At 44.4% G+C, this 18,879-nt stretch overlaps 2 protein-coding genes across 2 annotated transcripts in view; one reads left to right on the top strand and one right to left on the bottom strand.

Moving 5' to 3' along the window:
• ovch1 (ovochymase 1) overlaps positions 1–5,856 on the top strand; it is a 6,917-nt gene extending 1,061 nt beyond the window's left edge. Inside the window, exons 3-13 of the mRNA XM_005734197.2 lie at positions 434–617; positions 2,151–2,226; positions 2,682–2,871; positions 2,953–3,092; positions 3,224–3,374; positions 3,451–3,492; positions 3,619–3,838; positions 3,973–4,130; positions 4,217–4,315; positions 4,453–4,586; positions 5,621–5,856. Of these exons, the coding sequence (XP_005734254.1) occupies positions 434–617; positions 2,151–2,226; positions 2,682–2,871; positions 2,953–3,092; positions 3,224–3,374; positions 3,451–3,492; positions 3,619–3,838; positions 3,973–4,130; positions 4,217–4,315; positions 4,453–4,586; positions 5,621–5,782 (1,556 nt within the window). The 3' untranslated portion in view covers positions 5,783–5,856. The remainder of the gene's footprint in view (positions 1–433; positions 618–2,150; positions 2,227–2,681; positions 2,872–2,952; positions 3,093–3,223; positions 3,375–3,450; positions 3,493–3,618; positions 3,839–3,972; positions 4,131–4,216; positions 4,316–4,452; positions 4,587–5,620) is intronic.
• Positions 5,857–9,927: 4,071 nt separating this feature from the next.
• Positions 9,928–18,879, bottom strand: part of stab2 (stabilin 2) — a 35,914-nt gene continuing 26,962 nt past the window's right edge. Inside the window, exons 51-69 of the mRNA XM_005734196.2 lie at positions 18,230–18,406; positions 17,927–18,016; positions 17,697–17,843; positions 17,230–17,289; positions 17,026–17,149; positions 14,450–14,599; positions 14,270–14,374; positions 13,989–14,096; positions 13,410–13,603; positions 13,135–13,276; positions 12,423–12,556; positions 12,167–12,332; positions 11,775–11,881; positions 11,581–11,700; positions 11,357–11,503; positions 10,918–11,028; positions 10,710–10,841; positions 10,452–10,562; positions 9,928–10,291 (exon numbers count right to left, since the gene is read on the bottom strand). Of these exons, the coding sequence (XP_005734253.1) occupies positions 10,232–10,291; positions 10,452–10,562; positions 10,710–10,841; positions 10,918–11,028; positions 11,357–11,503; positions 11,581–11,700; positions 11,775–11,881; positions 12,167–12,332; positions 12,423–12,556; positions 13,135–13,276; positions 13,410–13,603; positions 13,989–14,096; positions 14,270–14,374; positions 14,450–14,599; positions 17,026–17,149; positions 17,230–17,289; positions 17,697–17,843; positions 17,927–18,016; positions 18,230–18,406 (2,385 nt within the window). The 3' untranslated portion in view covers positions 9,928–10,231. The remainder of the gene's footprint in view (positions 10,292–10,451; positions 10,563–10,709; positions 10,842–10,917; positions 11,029–11,356; positions 11,504–11,580; positions 11,701–11,774; positions 11,882–12,166; positions 12,333–12,422; positions 12,557–13,134; positions 13,277–13,409; positions 13,604–13,988; positions 14,097–14,269; positions 14,375–14,449; positions 14,600–17,025; positions 17,150–17,229; positions 17,290–17,696; positions 17,844–17,926; positions 18,017–18,229; positions 18,407–18,879) is intronic.

Raw genomic sequence — 18,879 nt, 5'->3', positions numbered from 1 at the left:
AACAAGTTTCTTTTACAAATATTTTTATTTTGTTATCGTTATAGGCTTGTAATAGTATTAAAATGGACATATTTTAGTTTTTGAAGAGGAAGAATCATACGCATATGATTTAAATATTTTTTAAAATGCTTTTTTAAAGATAATTTAGAAATGTTACTTTAAAGTATGTAAGTTTGTATTAAAACAGTAAAATCCTGTGAAACCCTGCCAGATCTTCACTGACAAATAAAAATGTTTCATGTTTTTAAATTGGTGCTGAAAATATTTTAACTCTTTATATGTTGTACCATGCTGCCTGTGCTTTTATTTTGAAGTTTCTCCTTAAACCCGTTGGCTTATTTATGTATTTATGGTCATTTTTCTGTAACATTGGCGGTTGAACAGTTTTTATCTGAAATAATTAGCTGAGCTCTCTTCTGACCTCTGCCCTTAGACCTCGCCGGGGTGCGCTCCTTCATGCTGGAGCAGGAGCTGGAAACCCGAATCATCGGGGGTCAGGAGGCCTGGGCTCACTCGTGGCCCTGGCAGGTTTCCCTGCAGCTCGCCTCCATGCCAGCCTGCGGGGGTGCTATCGTCAGCCCGCTGTGGGTCATCTCTGCTGCCCACTGCTTCGTAAGGTCAGAGGTCACATTTGTTTTGTCGCAGCCTCTGCAGTTGGCTTTTTTTTTTTTTTTTTTTTTTTTTTGTAAATAGTTTCGAATAGTTTGAGATGTTCAGAGAGGGTTCCAGTGTTAGACCTGGTCAGATGGTAGCAGTAGTACATGTAATACATTTAGAGCGTTTTTGGCTCAGAACAACCTTCTCTGACACCAGGACAGATCCAGGATCAGGTTTATCACCTCTGTGTTCGACGTGGTAATCTGCAGCACAGGGGTGCTACAGGGCACGGTTCTCTCACCCTTCCTGTTTAGCCTGTATACTTCGGACTTCTGTTATAATTTGGACCATTGCCACCAACAGAATTTCTCAGATGATACAGCCATCAACGGATGCATATCATACAGGAATGATCAGGAATAGATGAGGGTCATCACTGACTTTGTTGGCTGGTATGAGACCAACGCACTCCAAATCAACGCCAGCAAGACAAAGGAGATGGTCATAGACTTCAGGAGGAAGTAAACCCCTACAAACACTGGTTAACATCCAAGGAGAAGACACTGAGATTGTGGACTTTTACAAGTACCTGGTTGTTCACCTCAGCAATAAACTGGCCTGGACTACAAATACAAATGTCCTGTATAAGCAGGGCCAGAGTCAACGCCACCTGCTGAGGAGACTGAGGTCCTTCGGAGTCTGCAGGACTCTGTTAAGGACATTCTATGACACTGTGGTAGCATCTGCCTTTTTCTATGCAGTGGCCTGCTGGGGAGCGGATGCATGGACAGGAGCAGGACTGACAAACTGGTGTGGAGGTCTTATTCTGTGCTGGGATGTCCTCTGGAGCCAGTGGGCAAGAGGAGGATCTTAGTAAAGCTGACATTCATCATGAACAACCAACATCTCCCTCTACATGAGTCTGTGAGTGTGCTGAGCAGCTCCTTTAGTCAGAGACTGAAACACCCTCGCTGCAGGAAGGAGCGCTTTTGCAGATCATTCATCCCAACAGCAGTTTGACTCTATAACTCCTCAATCACAATGTCATGAGTCACTGGACATTGTGGACATCTACGGTCACACTTCATGCATAATGTACCTTTATATGTATGGACATGTGCAGGTGTATGTATACAAATGTATATTTAGTGTGTACTTGTCTATACTCACAGATATCTATTACTTAGTAATAGATATGGTAGAATAGTGAAATTTATGTCTTGCATATTTCCACAACCCTCTATCCATAATCACATACTGTGTGTGCCGTTATAGTGTATTATTTTACTTATTTTGTATTTATTGTGTTTTATTTGTATTTTTTGTGTTTTTCTTCTGATATCTGTACCTGAGCTGAGGAAATGCACAAATTTCCCTGCTGTGGGATCAATACAGTCTTATATCTTATCTTACTGAGTACACATCAAACTAAGTCAGCAACTTTATTTATATAGTATAATAGTAACAGTCACCCCGAGGTGTTTTATGTTGGAATGTAAAGACTGTACAATAATACATCAGTACTAAGTATTATGTCATGACTTGTGTTACAGGCATAATAAAGTATCCTTGTGGATGGTTCTTGCTGGAAAACATGACCTGGATAAAGCTGAGGAGCCTCAGGAGCAGGTCAGGCACTGAACTGTAAACTCTGTTTGTCATCAAAAACGTCAGCTGAAGGCTGATCAGTCGAGCAGCATTGCAGACAGCAGTGACTCTGTGTCCAGGGTTTCACTGATGACCCTCTGAAATGTCCGATGGACAGCTTAGAACAAAACTTAAAATGTGGGTCATACCAGAGTGTGCTAACACACTGCACAAGGATTTTTGTTACTTTGCAAAAACAGCAGTAATAACCTAAGACATTGACTGCATAGCTTACGATGTTTTAAGGAGGAATAATAATATGATTGCTTTTCACTGTCATTTATTGTTGGGGTGCTGAGGAGCCTCGGTCTGTGGATATCTGGGTGGGATCGGAGTTAGGCTCCAGGCTGTGTTCTCTTGGTTCTTTGGTTCCTCGGAGGTAGCACAGACAATCGTCCTGATGTGAGATGAGAAAATGTTCCCATCTCTCTGCTTAGCTGGTGGGAGTCTCCATGATCTTCATTCATCACAGCTACAACACTGAGTCTAAAGAGAGCGACATTGCTCTGGTGAAGCTGGAGAAACCACTGGAGTTCAACCACTTCGTCAGACCCATCGACATCTGGATGACGCCGCTGCCTCTGCTCATGAAATGCACCATCACTGGCTGGGGCTCCACCCGAGAGAGTGAGGAAATGTTTGCTGTACACAGGAAGCTGGGGTTCTTCAGGTGTGATCTGAGCCTTTGTGTTCTTTCTCCATCACCAGATGGCCCTCGAGTCAACCGACTGCAGGAAGTGAATGTGACCATCCTGCCCTCGGATACCTGCAACCAGTACTACCTAGGCAGGATCAGGCCCTCCATGTTTTGTGCTGGGAAGGATGAAGGGGGACTGGATGCCTGTCAGGTACAAGCTGAACATCTGTGCAGCCTGAAAACAAGGAATGTTCATCATGTGGACCAGGAAACCTCAGTCAGCATGTATCTGGAGAGTATTGAGAAACTCGTGTGGTGTCTGTGTTCCTGTATGTGTGTCAGGGGGACTCTGGAGGTCCTCTGTCCTGCTTCACAGGCACCAGGTATGAGCTGGCAGGTTTGGTGAGTTGGGGGGTGGGTTGTGGTCGTGCCAAAAGACCTGGAGTGTACACCAGAGTGCAGCAGCATGTTCAGTGGATGTCTGACACCATGGGTGAGTTTCAGAGTCCACGACCTTTCTACACCTGCAGCAGGTGGAGTCTGTTCTGAAGGACTTCTTCCATTTCCAGGTGATCAGGCTCAAGTGTCTGAAGATGACCTCATAGAGGAAGGTAAGCTTTTTTTTTTTTTTTTTTATCACACCATCTTTAAACTGCAACAGAAGATCCACCAGTCAGTGTATCAACATGTAGTTCAGGTGTTTCTATTTTGTCCCTTCCTGCATGTGGGGGTAACAGAGGAGTGCGGTAAGCAACAGAGCTCCGGCTGTGATCAGACTCCCGGCCTCGCCGAAATCTCGCTGTCCGTGGACGGCGTGTTGTCCGTGGTGAATGTGACTGAGTCCTGCCCCTTCCTCTGGCCCTGGCAGGTCAGCCTACAGTTTAATGGTCGCCACTACTGCAGCGGCGCTCTGATCCACCCCCACTGGGTTATCACCGCCAAACACTGCGGCGTCAGGTAGTCCTGCTACCATTAATACTGGCTCCAGTACTGCAGTGTAATCTGTCACGTGTCAGCTCTGCTAATGTTCCTACTGACTACTACTACTACTACTACTACTACTACTACTACTACTACTACTACTACTGCAGGGCTAAAGAGGATGTGGCAGTTTTGGGGCTTCATGACATCAAGTTCCTGCCAGTTCAAACCATCCTGGTGGACAAAGTCTTTAACCCGCCGCAGAAAACAGGCTTCCCCCCAAAGTCTAACCTGGCACTGCTTCACCTGAGCAGTGCTGCCAGACTTGGTGAGCCTGAACCTTCAGGAGATTTGACTCTGAGAAGTCTTCACTGTGTCTGAGAAATCTTCACTGTGCCCTGACTCTGTCTACAGGTTCTGAAGTGTCTCCAGTTTGTGTCCCTGATGAGGATGACGACCTGGATGACACCTGGTCTTGTATCACAGCTGGCTGGGGAGCAACTAAAGCGAAAGGTAACATCCTCATTCCTCCTGCATAGTGTACAGAACAGGAACAACCAGTAGTTTGGTGTGTGATCAGACTGAGTCATGTGACAGGACTTCAGACCTGTGTATCCTGATCGTACTTTACACCCTTCTTAATTTGGTAGAGGGTGTTGATCCAGACCGGCTGCATCACGCTGGGCTCACACTCGTCAACGCAACCTCCTGCAGGCAGAAATGGGGAGGCTTCGTCACTGACTCTCACATCTGTTCACATCCTGCAGGCTCCACATCCTGTATGGTAACTAAACCCGACATCGGTTTGGTGTTCCTTTCAAAGCACAGCTGTCCGGCACAACTTCATCTACTGCACACAGCAGTGGATACCATTAATGTTCAGTGTTGATGGGAGCTGTTTTGACCACCTGTAAAGCTATTAATACAGGATGGATATCCATCCATGTAATTTATCAGTGAAACATCCTCTTCCCTTAAAGATGCATCACTGAACACAAGCTTTGTGAAGAAAGAGAAATGACATCACTGAGGTGCTTTAGGTGATTTCAGGTTGTGGATTTTCCATTTTAGACATTTATCAGGGAGGATAAACAAATTTTTAAAAATCCTATAGCTATTTTGATGATCTGGACACTCCTCATTGTTAGGGACTGTGATCGACTCTAAACTCCACGATCTCATGTCCGTGGTGCCTCTCTGTAATCATAAGCTGTTCTTTAACTCTTTACAAAAGTTGCTTGGGTTTTACCTTAATCAGTGTTTCTTCCAGAAGGAAATGTTCCAAGTCTGAGGTTCATGAGCCTGTAGCTCCAGCTTGGTCCATAAGTACTTGAACAATAGCATAAATATAAGAACAATTTCTCAAATTTATAAAAATCCCCGTTGACTACTTGCTGTGTTTCCTCCTCGTGATGCTGTGCAGGTCTTTACTTCAGCACTTTCAGATGCTTTCTGGCTCTCTGCCTTCAGTTTGGTATTTAATGCCCAACTGAGGGTCTAGTTTGCTGCTTCATTATCAATAAATGTTCATCATTCATATTTTGTGTCTTGGCCGTGAAGGTTAGGCCTGCTGAGTATAAAAATGTCTGTACTTCATAAACAGTTACTGTAATATTTTGTTAAACCTCTTGATTTAGAGCTAAAAGTCTTCACTTCAATTTTGATTAACAAAAACATTGTCCAAATATTTATGGATCCAACATGGCTGACGTGGAAGACCTTCAGCCCTCATCGTGTGTGTGTGTGTGTGTGTGTGTGTGTGTGAGTGAGAGAGAGAGATGATAACCATCAGGAGAAACTCACTCTTTGTCTCTGCAGGGAGACGCTGGAGCACCACTCTTCTGTCAGAAATATGGCACCTACTTCCTGTTTGGTGTTGCCACATGGGGCAGCTGGCACTGCGACTCAGAGAAGCCAGCCATCTTCACCAGAGTGTCAGATTATCAGTCGTGGATCAGAAAGATGATTTTCAAATTCTGACTGAAAATAAACTCTTTAATCAAGCTGACTTTTACTCTTCATCACACATTCAGTCCAGATGTTCCAGTTTTACATCTGGTTGGTTGGTCAGCCATGGTTCCAAGTTTTAAATTAGATTTTTGTTTTTATTATAAATCTCTTCAATCTGTCAGTTTCGGTCTGTGGAAGCAGATCATTGATCCTTGCTATAAAAAGGATCAGAAACGTTTTCTTTGACACGTCTTTGTTTTTCTTAAATACAGTCGCGTCTTTGAGTCTGAATCTGGATTTGATTTTTTTTTTTTTTAATGCTGATGCGTTGGACTCTGGAGCAGCTTCATAAACCGGGTTACAGATGCTGCATCATCCTCTTTTCATGCCAACCACAGGCACAGCAGGAAATGCCTTAAATAACACCCAAAACAAAAGCTGCAACTTTGTAGAAAAGACTTGGCTCAAACTCACCAATAAGTCCTTATTAAGTGTTTTAGGGTAATTATAGTAAATGCATGTCTATAAATCCATTATTTTCTGCTGCTTCTCCGGGTCCTTCCATAGTCCAAGCAGACTCCCAGACCTCTTTGTGCCAGCCGCCTCCTCCAGCTCTTCTGATGCGAGTAAAATCACCTCATTGACAGGCAAAATAACTACTGAGGTAAAGTGGAGATGAAAAGGGGAAGAAACAGAGGTAGAACAAACTCTGACTTTGAGACGGGCAACTTTGAGTCTTCACTTCATCTGAAGCTATAACTTTATGATATCATATTTGCTTTTTTTTTCTTTCTTTTTTTTAACTGTGTAATTCAAGCTTTTTTTCAGAGCTTCTTTTATATGTGTGTAACCAACAACATGAATCAACAAACCAACTCCTGACAGGTTATAATGGTCAAATTAATCAGTTACATCTAAACGTAAAAATAACACATCCACCTCTGAGGATTTAAAGTGAAGATTACCTGCAGTTCTCCATCACTCCACAGGGTGAAGCTGCAACACACTGATAATCATAGAATTTACACTTGATCATAGAAGCAGAGTGTGCTGTTTATGTGACTGTAAAGCCAACTTAGCTTTATTTATAGAGCAACAAATCACAACAAGGGGCTTTCTAATGTAAAGACAACAGCTATTCCAGTCCAGAGGGATGCAATAAAATATGCATTTATAAATTAATTTTTAATTGTATTTATTTAATACAGTAATTTATTATTTAACAATTTAGTTTAAAATTAAAACACTTAAAATGAATGCTTAATCCATTAATAAATACTTCAAATCCATGTTGGATTTCACAAAATATTATTAAACTCTCAATAAAAATCTCATTTCAAAAAACAATTTTTAAATCCCAAATTAGCAAACAGATTTTTTTTAATTCAATATAAAAAGAGAAATAAAGATTTATTTAACATGGCAGTTCCACTCATTTTCAAATCCATTTCCCTTTCCTGTTAGCTCACAGACTAGCTATTATATTAAATGGATGGAAATGAAGTTTAGTTATTAATAAAATATATGTAATGAAAACCAAAGCTGAAGTTGATTCAGTTGAGTCTGAAACATGTGACGCTAGAGACACCAGCAACCAGAGTCAATCCAGGGGCCCCAGCAGGGAGCTGTGAGAAATTTCAAACTGCTGACTAAGGGTAAACATAAATTCAGTAAAAAATATAGTTCACGTCAGCAGTAATGATTATGTTGTGTCACTGAAATCAATATTTCTAGAAATTTGGCCAAATTTATTAAAACCTCCCAAACGTGACTATCTAGAGTTGCCCCTTAGAGCCTGCGTCTGCTCCCAGACCAACTAAAAGCAAGCTAGAAACCAGCAAAAATATCACAACTGTATTTCCTTTTTTTATGTTTATATTCTCATGTTATATTCTCTTATTGAGCATCTAGTTCTTTTTGTGGTTATAGTTTTGTTCATATTCAATTCCTTTAGTTTCTGTTTATTGTGCCTCCCTTGTATTTCTGTGTCTTCATCTTCAGTCTCCATTATATTACTTAGTGTTTTATTTTGGTAGGCTCCTTGTGTCTTGCATTTAGTTTTATTTCCTTTGTCTCTCTAATGATCCTGAATGATTTATAGCCTCAGACTTTGTTGCATCGTCCTCTTGTTTTTTTACCTGTGTTTGCCATCATGTACAGAATTATGCTGTCATGGACTTATTGAACTTCACCCTCAACCAGTTACTGTGACAGATTCTCAGATTTTATCTGATTTAGTGCTCAGCTCAGATAAAATAATTATTGTGGGTGATTTTAACATCCATGTAGATTCTAAAAATGACAGCCTCAGCATTACGCTTAATATAATATTAAACTAAAACAAGGCAAAATGTGAAAGAGCCCACCCACCACTTTAATCACACTCCAGTTGTGACATGTGGCATAAAATGGAACATTTAAGTGTTTCCTGAAAACCTCCTATAATATTTAAATTTACAGTTATGGATTACACAGGAGTAGAGATAGATTCTCCTATACTGGCATCTCTTTATTGGCTCCCTGTTAAATCCACAATTTCAAATCCTTCTCCTCACAAGGTCTTGAATAATCAGGCCCTATAATCTTATCTTAATGACCTGATAGTACCGTAGCACCCAATTAGAGCACTTTGCTCTCAGTCTGCAGGTTTAATTGTAGTTCTTAGAGTATTTAAAAGTAGAATTGGAGACAGAGCCTTCAACTTTCAGGCCCCTCTTCTGTGGAAATAGCTTCCAGTTTGGATTTGGGAGACAGACACTATCTCTACTTTTAAGATTAGGCTTCAAACTTTCATTTTTGCTAAAGCATACAGTTCGGGCTGGATCAGGTGACCCTCAATCCTCCCTTAGTTATGGTGCAATAGGTGTAAGCTGCCAGGGGATTCCCATGATGCAGTGTTTCTTCTTCACTCACTTCTCTGCATTTAATCATTAGTTATTGTTCATCTCTGGCTCTCTTCCACAGCAAGTCTTTGTCCTGTCTTCTTTCTCTTACCGGTGTCTCAGATGGCCGCCCCTCGCTGAGCCTGGATCTGCTGGACATTTCTTCCTGTTAAATGGGAGTCGTCACCAAAGTGCGTGCTCATGGGGGTTATGTGATTGTTGGGGTTCCTCTGTATTATATCAGTAATAAATACAACTGAAGTTCCTGTATTTACTTTTCATGTAAATCTCACAGTATGTCGCATGAAACTGACCATAGATCACTTTTATATAAATGTAATTGTTTTTCACTACATAAGTACACTATGATCAGCTCTCTGTTTATTGAGGTCATTTTTTTATTCACACAGATTAGTTTTGTAGCACTCACGTTTGTATGTTTTGAAAGCACAGCCTTCTGAATGTGTTTAATATTGTATCGTGTGGTTCTCAGATTTGTGACTGAGAAGCAGACTGTGATGGGTATGTGTTATTATCTGACACGTACCCATCTGAGTGGGTGAGTGAAAATATCAGTTTGTGCTGAAGAGCAGGTGGCAGCAGATACACCTGTCAAGCAAATGTAGGAGTGAAGTAAAAAGTACATTTCTTTGTGGTAAAAGAAGTTTGGTGCAGAATAATTAACAGAAACCACCAAGCAGACACTGTGGTCACACCCACATGGCCCCACAGTGTCCAGCTCACTTAAACTGGTATGTTTCTGGTGTAGGTGCCATAGTCATGTGACTTATGAAATGCCCCTTGTAGATTAGTCAGATGGTGCCAACACCGCCCCTTTCACGTGCACATGCAGGGAAACTGGATTATAACCAGCTGCTCCTAGTCTGCCCGCTGTGCGTACGACCGACCGGGTAAAACATTACATTTCACATTAAGTGTGTAACGAGCTGTGGCCTGCAGGGGGCAACGGTCCGTCAGTGACCTCTGAATCCTGCAGTGTTCTGTTCAGTCCCACTATGAGTTCCTTCCCGGCTGTGTCAGTGAAGCCGGTTCACACCTGGTTGTTTTACCTGAACAGCAAACCCAGCCTAGTGTTTCTGGGACAATCACAGAAAAACTCAAGGAAATTAATCCATTCATCACAGATTCTCATATTTTACATTTCTGCCTATTGCACTTGTGTGTGTTTGTGCGTGTAGTGACATCACTACATCAAAGTATCCACATTCAGTATTTAGTCATGAGGACGACTCTCTGACAGGCAGATGGAGGCCATGAAACGACAGCATTCCCATTCAGCTCGGCTTTATTTGCAGTTTTTCATTTATATCTGTTAATTTAAACATATCTGCTGTAAAATATTTTTTATACAGGAATCATTTCATAAATGAGAGACTGCAGAGAAAATGAAAAGCATTGTTGTGTTGTTTCCAACTCTGCTAGGCGAACTTTAAGTTTTGGGCGAAGCAGTCCTTCAGTTCACAGAGAGAAGCCTGAAACGGGACTCGTCTGCACCGGCAGTGTCGGAGACCCAGCTGGCCACAGAGGTCCCAGTCCACCGAGGGGTAAAGACATCAGCCAAGGTTCCACTTCCCTCTCAGCTGATCTGCAGCAGGTCGTAACTTCCTGCGTTCTCCACCTCGTGTTTGTCGTCCACCTGCAAACACAGTGTAATAAAATCCTCCTCTCAGTCGTCAGAGTGAGAGCCTGAAAGGTTTGAATGAAACAGAGCGTGCTGTAAACCGATAGCAGACTGCAGTCTGGTCGTTGGTCACAGCTTTCATTCTGAGCTGCACAAACGTCCGCCGATGACTCACCGTGACCGCCGACGCACTGGACTCGCCAGCCGCTGGCGCCGCTTCATACACCGGGTTACAGATGTTGCGGCTGCTGTTTGTGGGCGGAGCTTCTTCCTCCCCGTCATCCTCCTGTCAGAGCAACCACAGGAGTAACTCGAGTTACACGAGTGAAGATCGATAGTGAAGCTGCGTCAAATAAAAATGTCATGATGAGGTGCGTCACACTGACAGCACTCCCCCTGGAACCTTAGCCTCAGTGCAAAGTTCCAGTCTGACCTTGAAGTAGTGGAACTGGAAGGGTTTGGTGTTGTTACGGTAGAAGCGGTATCCCACAAAGATGGCTCCGCCCAACAACGCGATCAGCAGCACCACGCCGATGCCCATCCCAGCTTTGTGCGCCACATGCATCTGCAGAGCCAATCAGAGAATTCAGGGGGTCAGATAAGGAGTGTGCATTCTGATTATGGAGGCAGGTCGGACTCACCTGTGGGTGAGGGGCCGGGGCCTTTAGGGGTCCCTGAATGACGTGGATGATCCCGTTGGCAGCCATAATGTCAGAGTCGCTGACGAAGTGGTCGTTGATGTAACGAAACGACTGAGAGAACGAAACCAGATTAGAACTTCATACAAACAACAGAAACAACACACAAACACACACTCAGAGACACACACACACTCAGACACATACGCACAGAGACAGGACAGTTCTGTTTGCTCTCTCAGACACCTAAATGAGTTGGAAAGGCGGCGCTTTAGCAAAGGTAGCCCATAAACATGAGGGGGACACTCTGAGCACGTTTAGGTCAGATCACTGTGCTGCAGAAGACTTTTGGTCTCCTCTGATTCAGATTGACGCAGTGAGCAGGAGGAGAGAGGCGTGTTAGTGTAGCGGTGCATGACAATTGCATGAGCTTGTTTCTGACCAGAGCCGACGGGTCAAGCTGGTCGGCGACTCCGAGGACGGTCAGACTGCCGACTCGAGTTCTGATCCGGCTGCCGTTCTTTAGCTGGCTCAGAGGGAAAGCCTGACCCTCCGACAGGTGGAACTCGATGTCACGCAGAGACAGAGTCTGGAGGAACGCACAGGTGAGCACACCGATGTAACTGTATGTGTGACAAAATTAAAGGGCCCTGGTGAATGGCTCACCTGGTTGCTGGGCAGGCCGCTGTTGTCAGGTACGAACAGAGTGGACTGGACAGTCAGGTTACTGAGACGCTGCACGAGCTGCTTCCCCGACTCGGAAGCCTGGGAGCAATTCAGGATTTGCTGCAGAAGGAGGGATAGGATTGTACACGTGCAGGCAATGATCAGTGGCATCTGAGCGATCTGACGTCACTCACGGTGAGGAAGTTTGAGAAGCTCGGCGTGGATCTCAGGACCTGCAGCAGATTTCCAGTACAGCTGAAACCGTCCCCAGTGTAACCTCGTTTGCACTCGCACTTCACCTCTGAAACAAAGATATACGGGCCGATCATCTGCACGTAACCATGGCACTGAGCACGCTTCAACTAACAAACCTAGTCTGTGCAGACTTCCAGCTACTGTGAAGGAACAAATGTGCCTTTTCCCTCACAGCCAAATTTTACTAAGTATTTACAAAGTTTAAATAAAGTGCACCTCACCTGCTCATATCTTAATAAACACACTGTCTGCATTATAGAAATCTGACAAACAGATTTACTTTCACTCGTGTTCACATGAAGCCAGACGTGTCATCATCTTCCTCCCTCACCTTGCATCCTGTAACAGAAGGTGTCCCAGGTCTCGCTCAGGTTTTTGCGGGTGCCGTAGTCCACGATGCCCACGTGTCCGAAGCCACACTTTGGGTTGGAGTAGGTGGTGGGGTACGCCACCCGGGCCTGGTCCAACCAGCCAGCAGCACACATGTTCAGCCCGCCCTGCAGAGCCACACACAGCCGACATGTTTCAGCAGGAGTGCCAGGGGCTGACGTCAATTGTCCGGGAGCTACTGTGATGTGTTCACTGACCTGCTGAGCGTAGGCCAGTTGAGTGTACGTGGCCAGGCGGCCTCCCTCTGCAGCGCAGGCCTGCTCAGCTGCCGTGTAGTTCAGTTTGTACTGACCTTTCTTGGAACGATAGTGGAACACACCGAGCATTGAATCTGCACAACACATAAATATCAGAATGTACGAAAAATAGTGAGGGAGAAGTTCAGCATGTCAAGGTTATCAGTGAAGGGAACACTCAGCTCCACCTACAGGGAAGAAAAAGGAACACAGATTAATGAATTCATACATGTCTTCTTTTTCCATGAAGGTACAAAAAGTTATGATTCAAGTATAATTAGAGATATTCTGAGAGTTATTCATGATTCATTTGAAACAACAGTCAATTTCTTAAACACTCCATGTATGTTTTAGTAAATACCCGCTACTCTGTGCAGCAACACCCCTGGTGTGTAGCTGCTGCTGACACAAATGAGGCTCAGAGAAATTTGAATTGAAAGATTTGACGATCAGCAGGAAAATATTAATCTTTGTAAACACATCACAACAGACACAAACTTTCTGCTCCACTTCAAAAAAAGTCAGGGTTCGAGCTCCGAGGGTTAAATCGGCTGCTGTAAGCAAACGTCATGACCTCGCTCACAATAACAATATGCATTCACCCTGCAAGAAACACTCCTGCTCAATACTTCATCATCCAATGAGCTTCCACTTGAATGACGTTCACGTGTACCTTCAAAGTGGAGGTCGGTGCATTTGGCGTCGCGATGACACTGGCCGTTGTTTTGCAGACAGCGGCTGATAGGCAGCTGTCTGACCTCACAGGTCACTCCGTCTCCGATGTAGTTGTTCTTACACATGCACTTCCTCCTCCCCTGTGCACACGCACACACGCACACGCACACACACACACACACACACACACACACACACACACACACACAGAGTTTACAGGTAAGTAGGACCTGATGGTGTAACCTTAGAAAACAAGTCCCATGTCGTCCTTACCGGAGCCGTCATGGTGCATACAGCGTGTTCATGGCAGCCTCCATTGTCTCCTAATGCACAGGGGTCGATGGGCTGACAGGTGAACCCGTCTCCAGTGTGATCTTTGGGACAGGTGCAGCTCACCTTACCTCCATTCTGTGAGCACTTGGCCCCCTTAGCACAGCCTCCATTCCAGATCTGACAGATGTCCACCACTGCAGGGAAAGATGTACACACTCAGCTACCGTCATTTAACCTCCAAGGACCTGGCATCCACATATGGGGACATCACATTTTGGGTTGTCTAGATCACAAAACTAAATTTTGCTCTTTCAAATGGCTTTTAAATGACCCATATTGCTCAAAGGAGCACAATTGTTGTTTCTCATTTTCTTTTTGTACTCGGAAAAATTCTGCTATATTCAGACATCAAATAAAGAGTTTTGCACATCATTACTCAACTGTGACTTTATAGTGTTCTGTTGAACACTATAACTATAGCACAGAGAAATTAAAAATGCATGCCATGAAAGAGTTCGGGTTAAATGAGATTGAAAGAGGTTAAAAGAGAGATGGCACCTCATGCTGGTCCACTGTTACCTGTGCAAGTGAATCCGTCACCCTCATGAAAAGGCCGGCACTCACAGGTGTTGTTTGCCTTACAGACGGCTTTTGGAGAGCAGGCTGGAGAACATTGAAAGATCTCAGCTGGAGGAGACACAGAAACATGAGTGTGATTAAAGTGCACAAACATCTGCTTTTCATACCTGAGTATTTTTATTCTCGGGTTTGGTCTGAACTGCGCTGAGAGCTGGCGAGTGTCTTTAGGACTGATCGGTTTTATCTAATTCAGTCTAAGCCAACGAAGGAAATGAACTCACTCTGCTGAACGTCACAGCGGTCTCCGGTCCATCCGGCCTCACAGAAACACAAACCCGTACCTTTCCACCCGTCGTCACATGACCCATGCTCTGAGCAGTTACAGGCTGAAAAACAAGCAAGTCAGGATAGTAAGAGTGTTACAATCTGACGCCGCAGAGAAAACCCCGTCTATTACTCACCTTTACAGGTGGGTCCATAGAATCCATCACTGCACAGCTCACAGGACGTGCCTCTGAAACCTGTGTCGCAGGTACAGGTACCGTTACCAAGCTGACCGTCATCACATTTCCCACGGTTATTGCAGGGAGCTCTGAACCCCCCAGGACACCCTGCACAGAGAGCAGAGAAGGCAGTCCATCAGTAGCTGAATCAATCAAATCAATCAGTGACGTAACCTGCTCATTTATATGATGTCACTGAGATCATTTGCATTTTGAAATGCTCACTGAAGTACTGGTGACAAGGGATGCACCGATACCGATATCTGGTATCGGCCTCGATACCACATTTTTTAAAGTACCAGTACTCGTTAAAAGTCCCCCGATACCGGGGACCGATACCACGGTCTGAGACAAGTCTATGTTTGAGAGGCATGTAAGGGGTTAATCACAGGCGCCGAGTGCCCGCCCCCAGGCCCCGGCTGCAGCTCAGAGCTGGGAGAAGGCGAGGCGAAACAAGTCAGCCGTGTGGAACTATTTCAAAGTGAACAAAGACGCGAAAACAAAGGCAAATTGTGCTCAGCGAAAGAGTTTACCCACGCTTATTTACCCACGCTTATTTACCCACGCTTATTAGCACAGAGGAGCAAAGCTGATGCTATAGCAGTGGGACGGAAAATAGTTGGGCATTTTAAAGATTCCGCCTTAACCTACTCCCGCCTCGATGACATTCGGGGACAGCTCAACCAGCCAATAAAGAGACTGCAGCAGGACGTACAGACGCGCTGGAACAGCACGTATTACATGCTCCAGTCCCTCATTGAGCAAAAGCGAGTGCTGGGGGTGTATGTGTCCGAGCACGAACTCCCTGACTATCTCACCGCTCACCAATGGGCTCTTATGGAGACGACTGTTGCCATCCTCGCCCCCTTTGAGGAACTAACTAAAAAAGTGAGCAGCTACGACGCACTAGCCTCTGATGTCATCCCAGCTGTGACTGTGCTAGTGAGACTTCTAAACAGAGAAACAGACGAGGACCACGGCGTCAAGGCAATGAAAGCAACCTTACTGGCAGCTGTCAAGAAGCGCTTCAGTGACGTCGAGATCAACCCACTGTACTTCATCTCCACCATACTTGACCCAAGGTAAAGTCTGTGTGCTATAGGTATTCAATGAGTATAGCTACAGTACTAAATGTAAGATTATTTTACATCTGAAATATTATATATTTGTAACTAAAATACACAAATACAAATGTATGCAATATATATAATATCAAATACATTTCCCTTATTATTACCAGAAAGTCAAATGGCTGGCATTTGTCACAGTGGTTTAGGGGAAACTAAAATCACTCCTATTTTTCCACATATTAATACATTTATGAATTTTGTGCAGGTATAAAGATCGCTTCTTCGCCAACGACACTGCTCCAGAGGCTAAGCTGCACCTGAAGCAGGAGCTGCAGATGATGTCCAGAGCTGAGGCAGAGGGGAGTCGGGCAGAAGCTGCAGAACCTCCTGCTAAACTGTTCCTCAAGGCCCAGGCCAGCACTAGCAGCAGTCTGGACACTGTATTTGACGAAATCGCTAAGGAGCAGCCCCAGGCAGCACAGCCGCTGGCAGCAGGTGCTGCCATTGAGCTCGACACATACCTCGGAGAGGCCCCAAGCCCTCGTGAAGACAGTCTTCTGAAGTACTGGGGTGTCAACAAAATCAGGTTCCCCACTTTGGCTAAAATAGCCCGTAAATACCTCTCAGCCCCATGTAGCAGTGTGGAAAGTGAAAGGCTTTTTAGCTCAGTGTCACACATTATAGATGAAAACAGAAACAGTCTGACTGCTGATAATGCAGAAAAGCTACTTTTCTTTAAAAAAAAAAACCCTGCCACTCACTTTTTCTCTCCACTATGTGAGTCATCTTAGACTTGATGTTAATACCTACCTCAGTTGCACTGACTGCCACAGTTCTATGTTGGTGGATGTTGTTAGTTTATTCAAATATTGTGCATAAGATAGCAAAGATGTTTATTAATGCCCCTTGTGTTGTCCAAAGTGGCAGAGTTTACAATAAACTGAAAAAAATACTTGAGTTGCACTGTCACTGTTTACATTTTTTTTCATAATTATTTATTCTGTAATATGTTGCATACAACATGCTTTTCATTTTAAATAAATGTTCTTAATTCCAAACCATCCCTTGTTTGTTTTTTGTTAAATTATAGGACTAAAGCTGTTACCTGCAAATTTAAATCATGTTTTTATTAAGTACTCGGTATCGGCGAGTACTGAAATGCAAGTACTCATACTCGTTTCCAAAAAAGTGGTTTCGGTGCATCCCTACTGGTGACCTATCCAGGTGTACCCTACCTCTCACTGGGACAGACCCTCAAATCATTATCAGTGATAACCTCAGCACCAACCCTAACTCTAACCGCAGCCAATCAGGATATTTATTCTTTGCTTTTAATTAACGATATAAAAAGCTGAATATTCTGTCACACAACAAAAACTGTTCAATTTCACCTAGAAAAGTTTCAAAAAATTTAAGAAAGACTGAAGAAATGGTTTTAATATGAGGATGACGTTGTTATCTCACCCAGACAGTCTCGTCCGTAGTAACCACGACAACACTTTGGCTCCCACATGTTAAAGGTGCAGATGGGGCGACAGCCGGTGTTCTTAGCAAAGGAAAAGGTGGGCAGATCACACTTCTGAACCTCCTGAACACAAAAAACAGAGACGTTTCCTTCGAGGCTCAGCCTGACAGAGGCAGTGAGTTTGTTAAAGATGGGACTCAGACCTTACGAATGCCTCCCGCAGGACAGCGAGTGGAAGAAAAGCTGCATCCTCCACAGCTTGTCTACCACAGAAGAAGAAAAGAAAAGATCAAATGAACCATCAGCTCACCTGCAAAAATCTTTTTATTTGTGCTGCTGTGGGAAATGTTTGACTGATTTTAGGACCATCTAGCTTTTTTAAACCCACACTAGCCAGGCTCTCGGTGCTCTAAATCATTTTTCAGACTGTTCACCGCTACAGGAAAAATAACCAGAAACTAAAACATGAACACAGCAGGCCTCTAAGACTGTAGATTAGGCCAGGCTCTCACCGTTACTTTCACTGTGTGAGTACACTTCAAGCCTACGAGTTACACACAACCCGTGCTCCAACACCATCAGCATTAACAGTTTACACAGTCAGAATCAGTATGTCTGGTTGTTCCAGGTAGCATTCAGATGCATCTCAGACAGTAAAGTGAGGATTCACCGGAAGGTCAAAGGTTCTTTGTTCATCACAGCGTCCTCCGAGGCTGGGAGGAGTTAGCAAGCAGTCGATCCCGTAGGCAATGCCCGCTTTAAAGATGAGGTGTCTCTGAACAATCCGACACTTCCTGTTGTTGATGAAGATTTCTCCCTGTTCAAAGGACAGTTGGTTATTTGGAGTCCATGTTTGTCTTGTTTGTCTTCTCTGTAGATTTCTCTTACTGTAGTACTCACAATGTTGTCTGTCCCACCACAGGAGAAGGAGAGCGGCGAACCCTGCAAACTCCGAGCCGAGTCCAGGAAGATCAGTCCTTCAGCGTAAACCTGAGATTAAAGGCATTTTAAACTAAACCTGAGAAACCACCTGACCTGCTTCAGCGTTTTTACCTCCACAGCACCATGTTTGTTCTGCGATAACCTCCCTGAGGCACCCTCACATTTTATCCCAGTTATCAAATCTTTCAGAGCTGTTCTTCCAGCTGCCATGCTGTAAAGTGTCTAACGCTTCTCTAAAAGTACCCTCTAAAGAAGTTTTACCTTCTGGCTGTGCAGGATGTGGTATTTCAGGTACTCCATCAGCTGGGGTCGATTGTGTTGGTGGAACAGGAAGTCCTTCTGTTCCTGCGGCAGAGATGCCATGACACCGTCTGACGGCAGGAAGATTGTCACCGGCTGGTACATGATATCATTCACCAGGTCCATTACACCTGTGTCCTGAAAAACATGAGATTTCATGCGAATAAAACTGGCTAACAGGACACCAGCCCTTCTGCTAGTTCACTCCACAGTCCACTCCATCCATCTATGTGTGAGTATATTGGTGGCTTAAGATGCGGATCCACAGGGTGTTGGTGTGGCTCGTGCTCACCTGGGATTTTTTTTTATCCATCATTCATCACCCGGCGACAGCTCTTCTCCAGTACTCTGCTACAGATCTTTTGCGGCTTCGTTTTTGCCTGGCTGTCTCTCCACCTGTGGCTCTATACTTCTACCCGGACATCGCCTTCCAGCCCGCCGCAGGTATATCCACCGAGGGCTTCCGTGGAAGTTCAACATCAGTGACACTAACTCAATATTTTCCATCTGGTCAAAAACTCGTCGTCCTCCCTGCAAGACTGACCGGGCTGTTGACCACAGTGTGCTGGCCCACCTGGCTAAATCAACTAAGCCTACTGTCAGGCATGGCA

Source organism: Pundamilia nyererei, unplaced genomic scaffold (genome assembly GCF_000239375.1).
Source record: "Pundamilia nyererei isolate P.nyererei 1_Seehausen unplaced genomic scaffold, PunNye1.0 scaffold00057, whole genome shotgun sequence".
Taxonomy (NCBI): domain Eukaryota; kingdom Metazoa; phylum Chordata; class Actinopteri; order Cichliformes; family Cichlidae; genus Pundamilia; species Pundamilia nyererei.
Note: the sequence above shows the minus strand (reverse complement) of the source record. Positions and strands in the feature narration are given on the sequence as shown.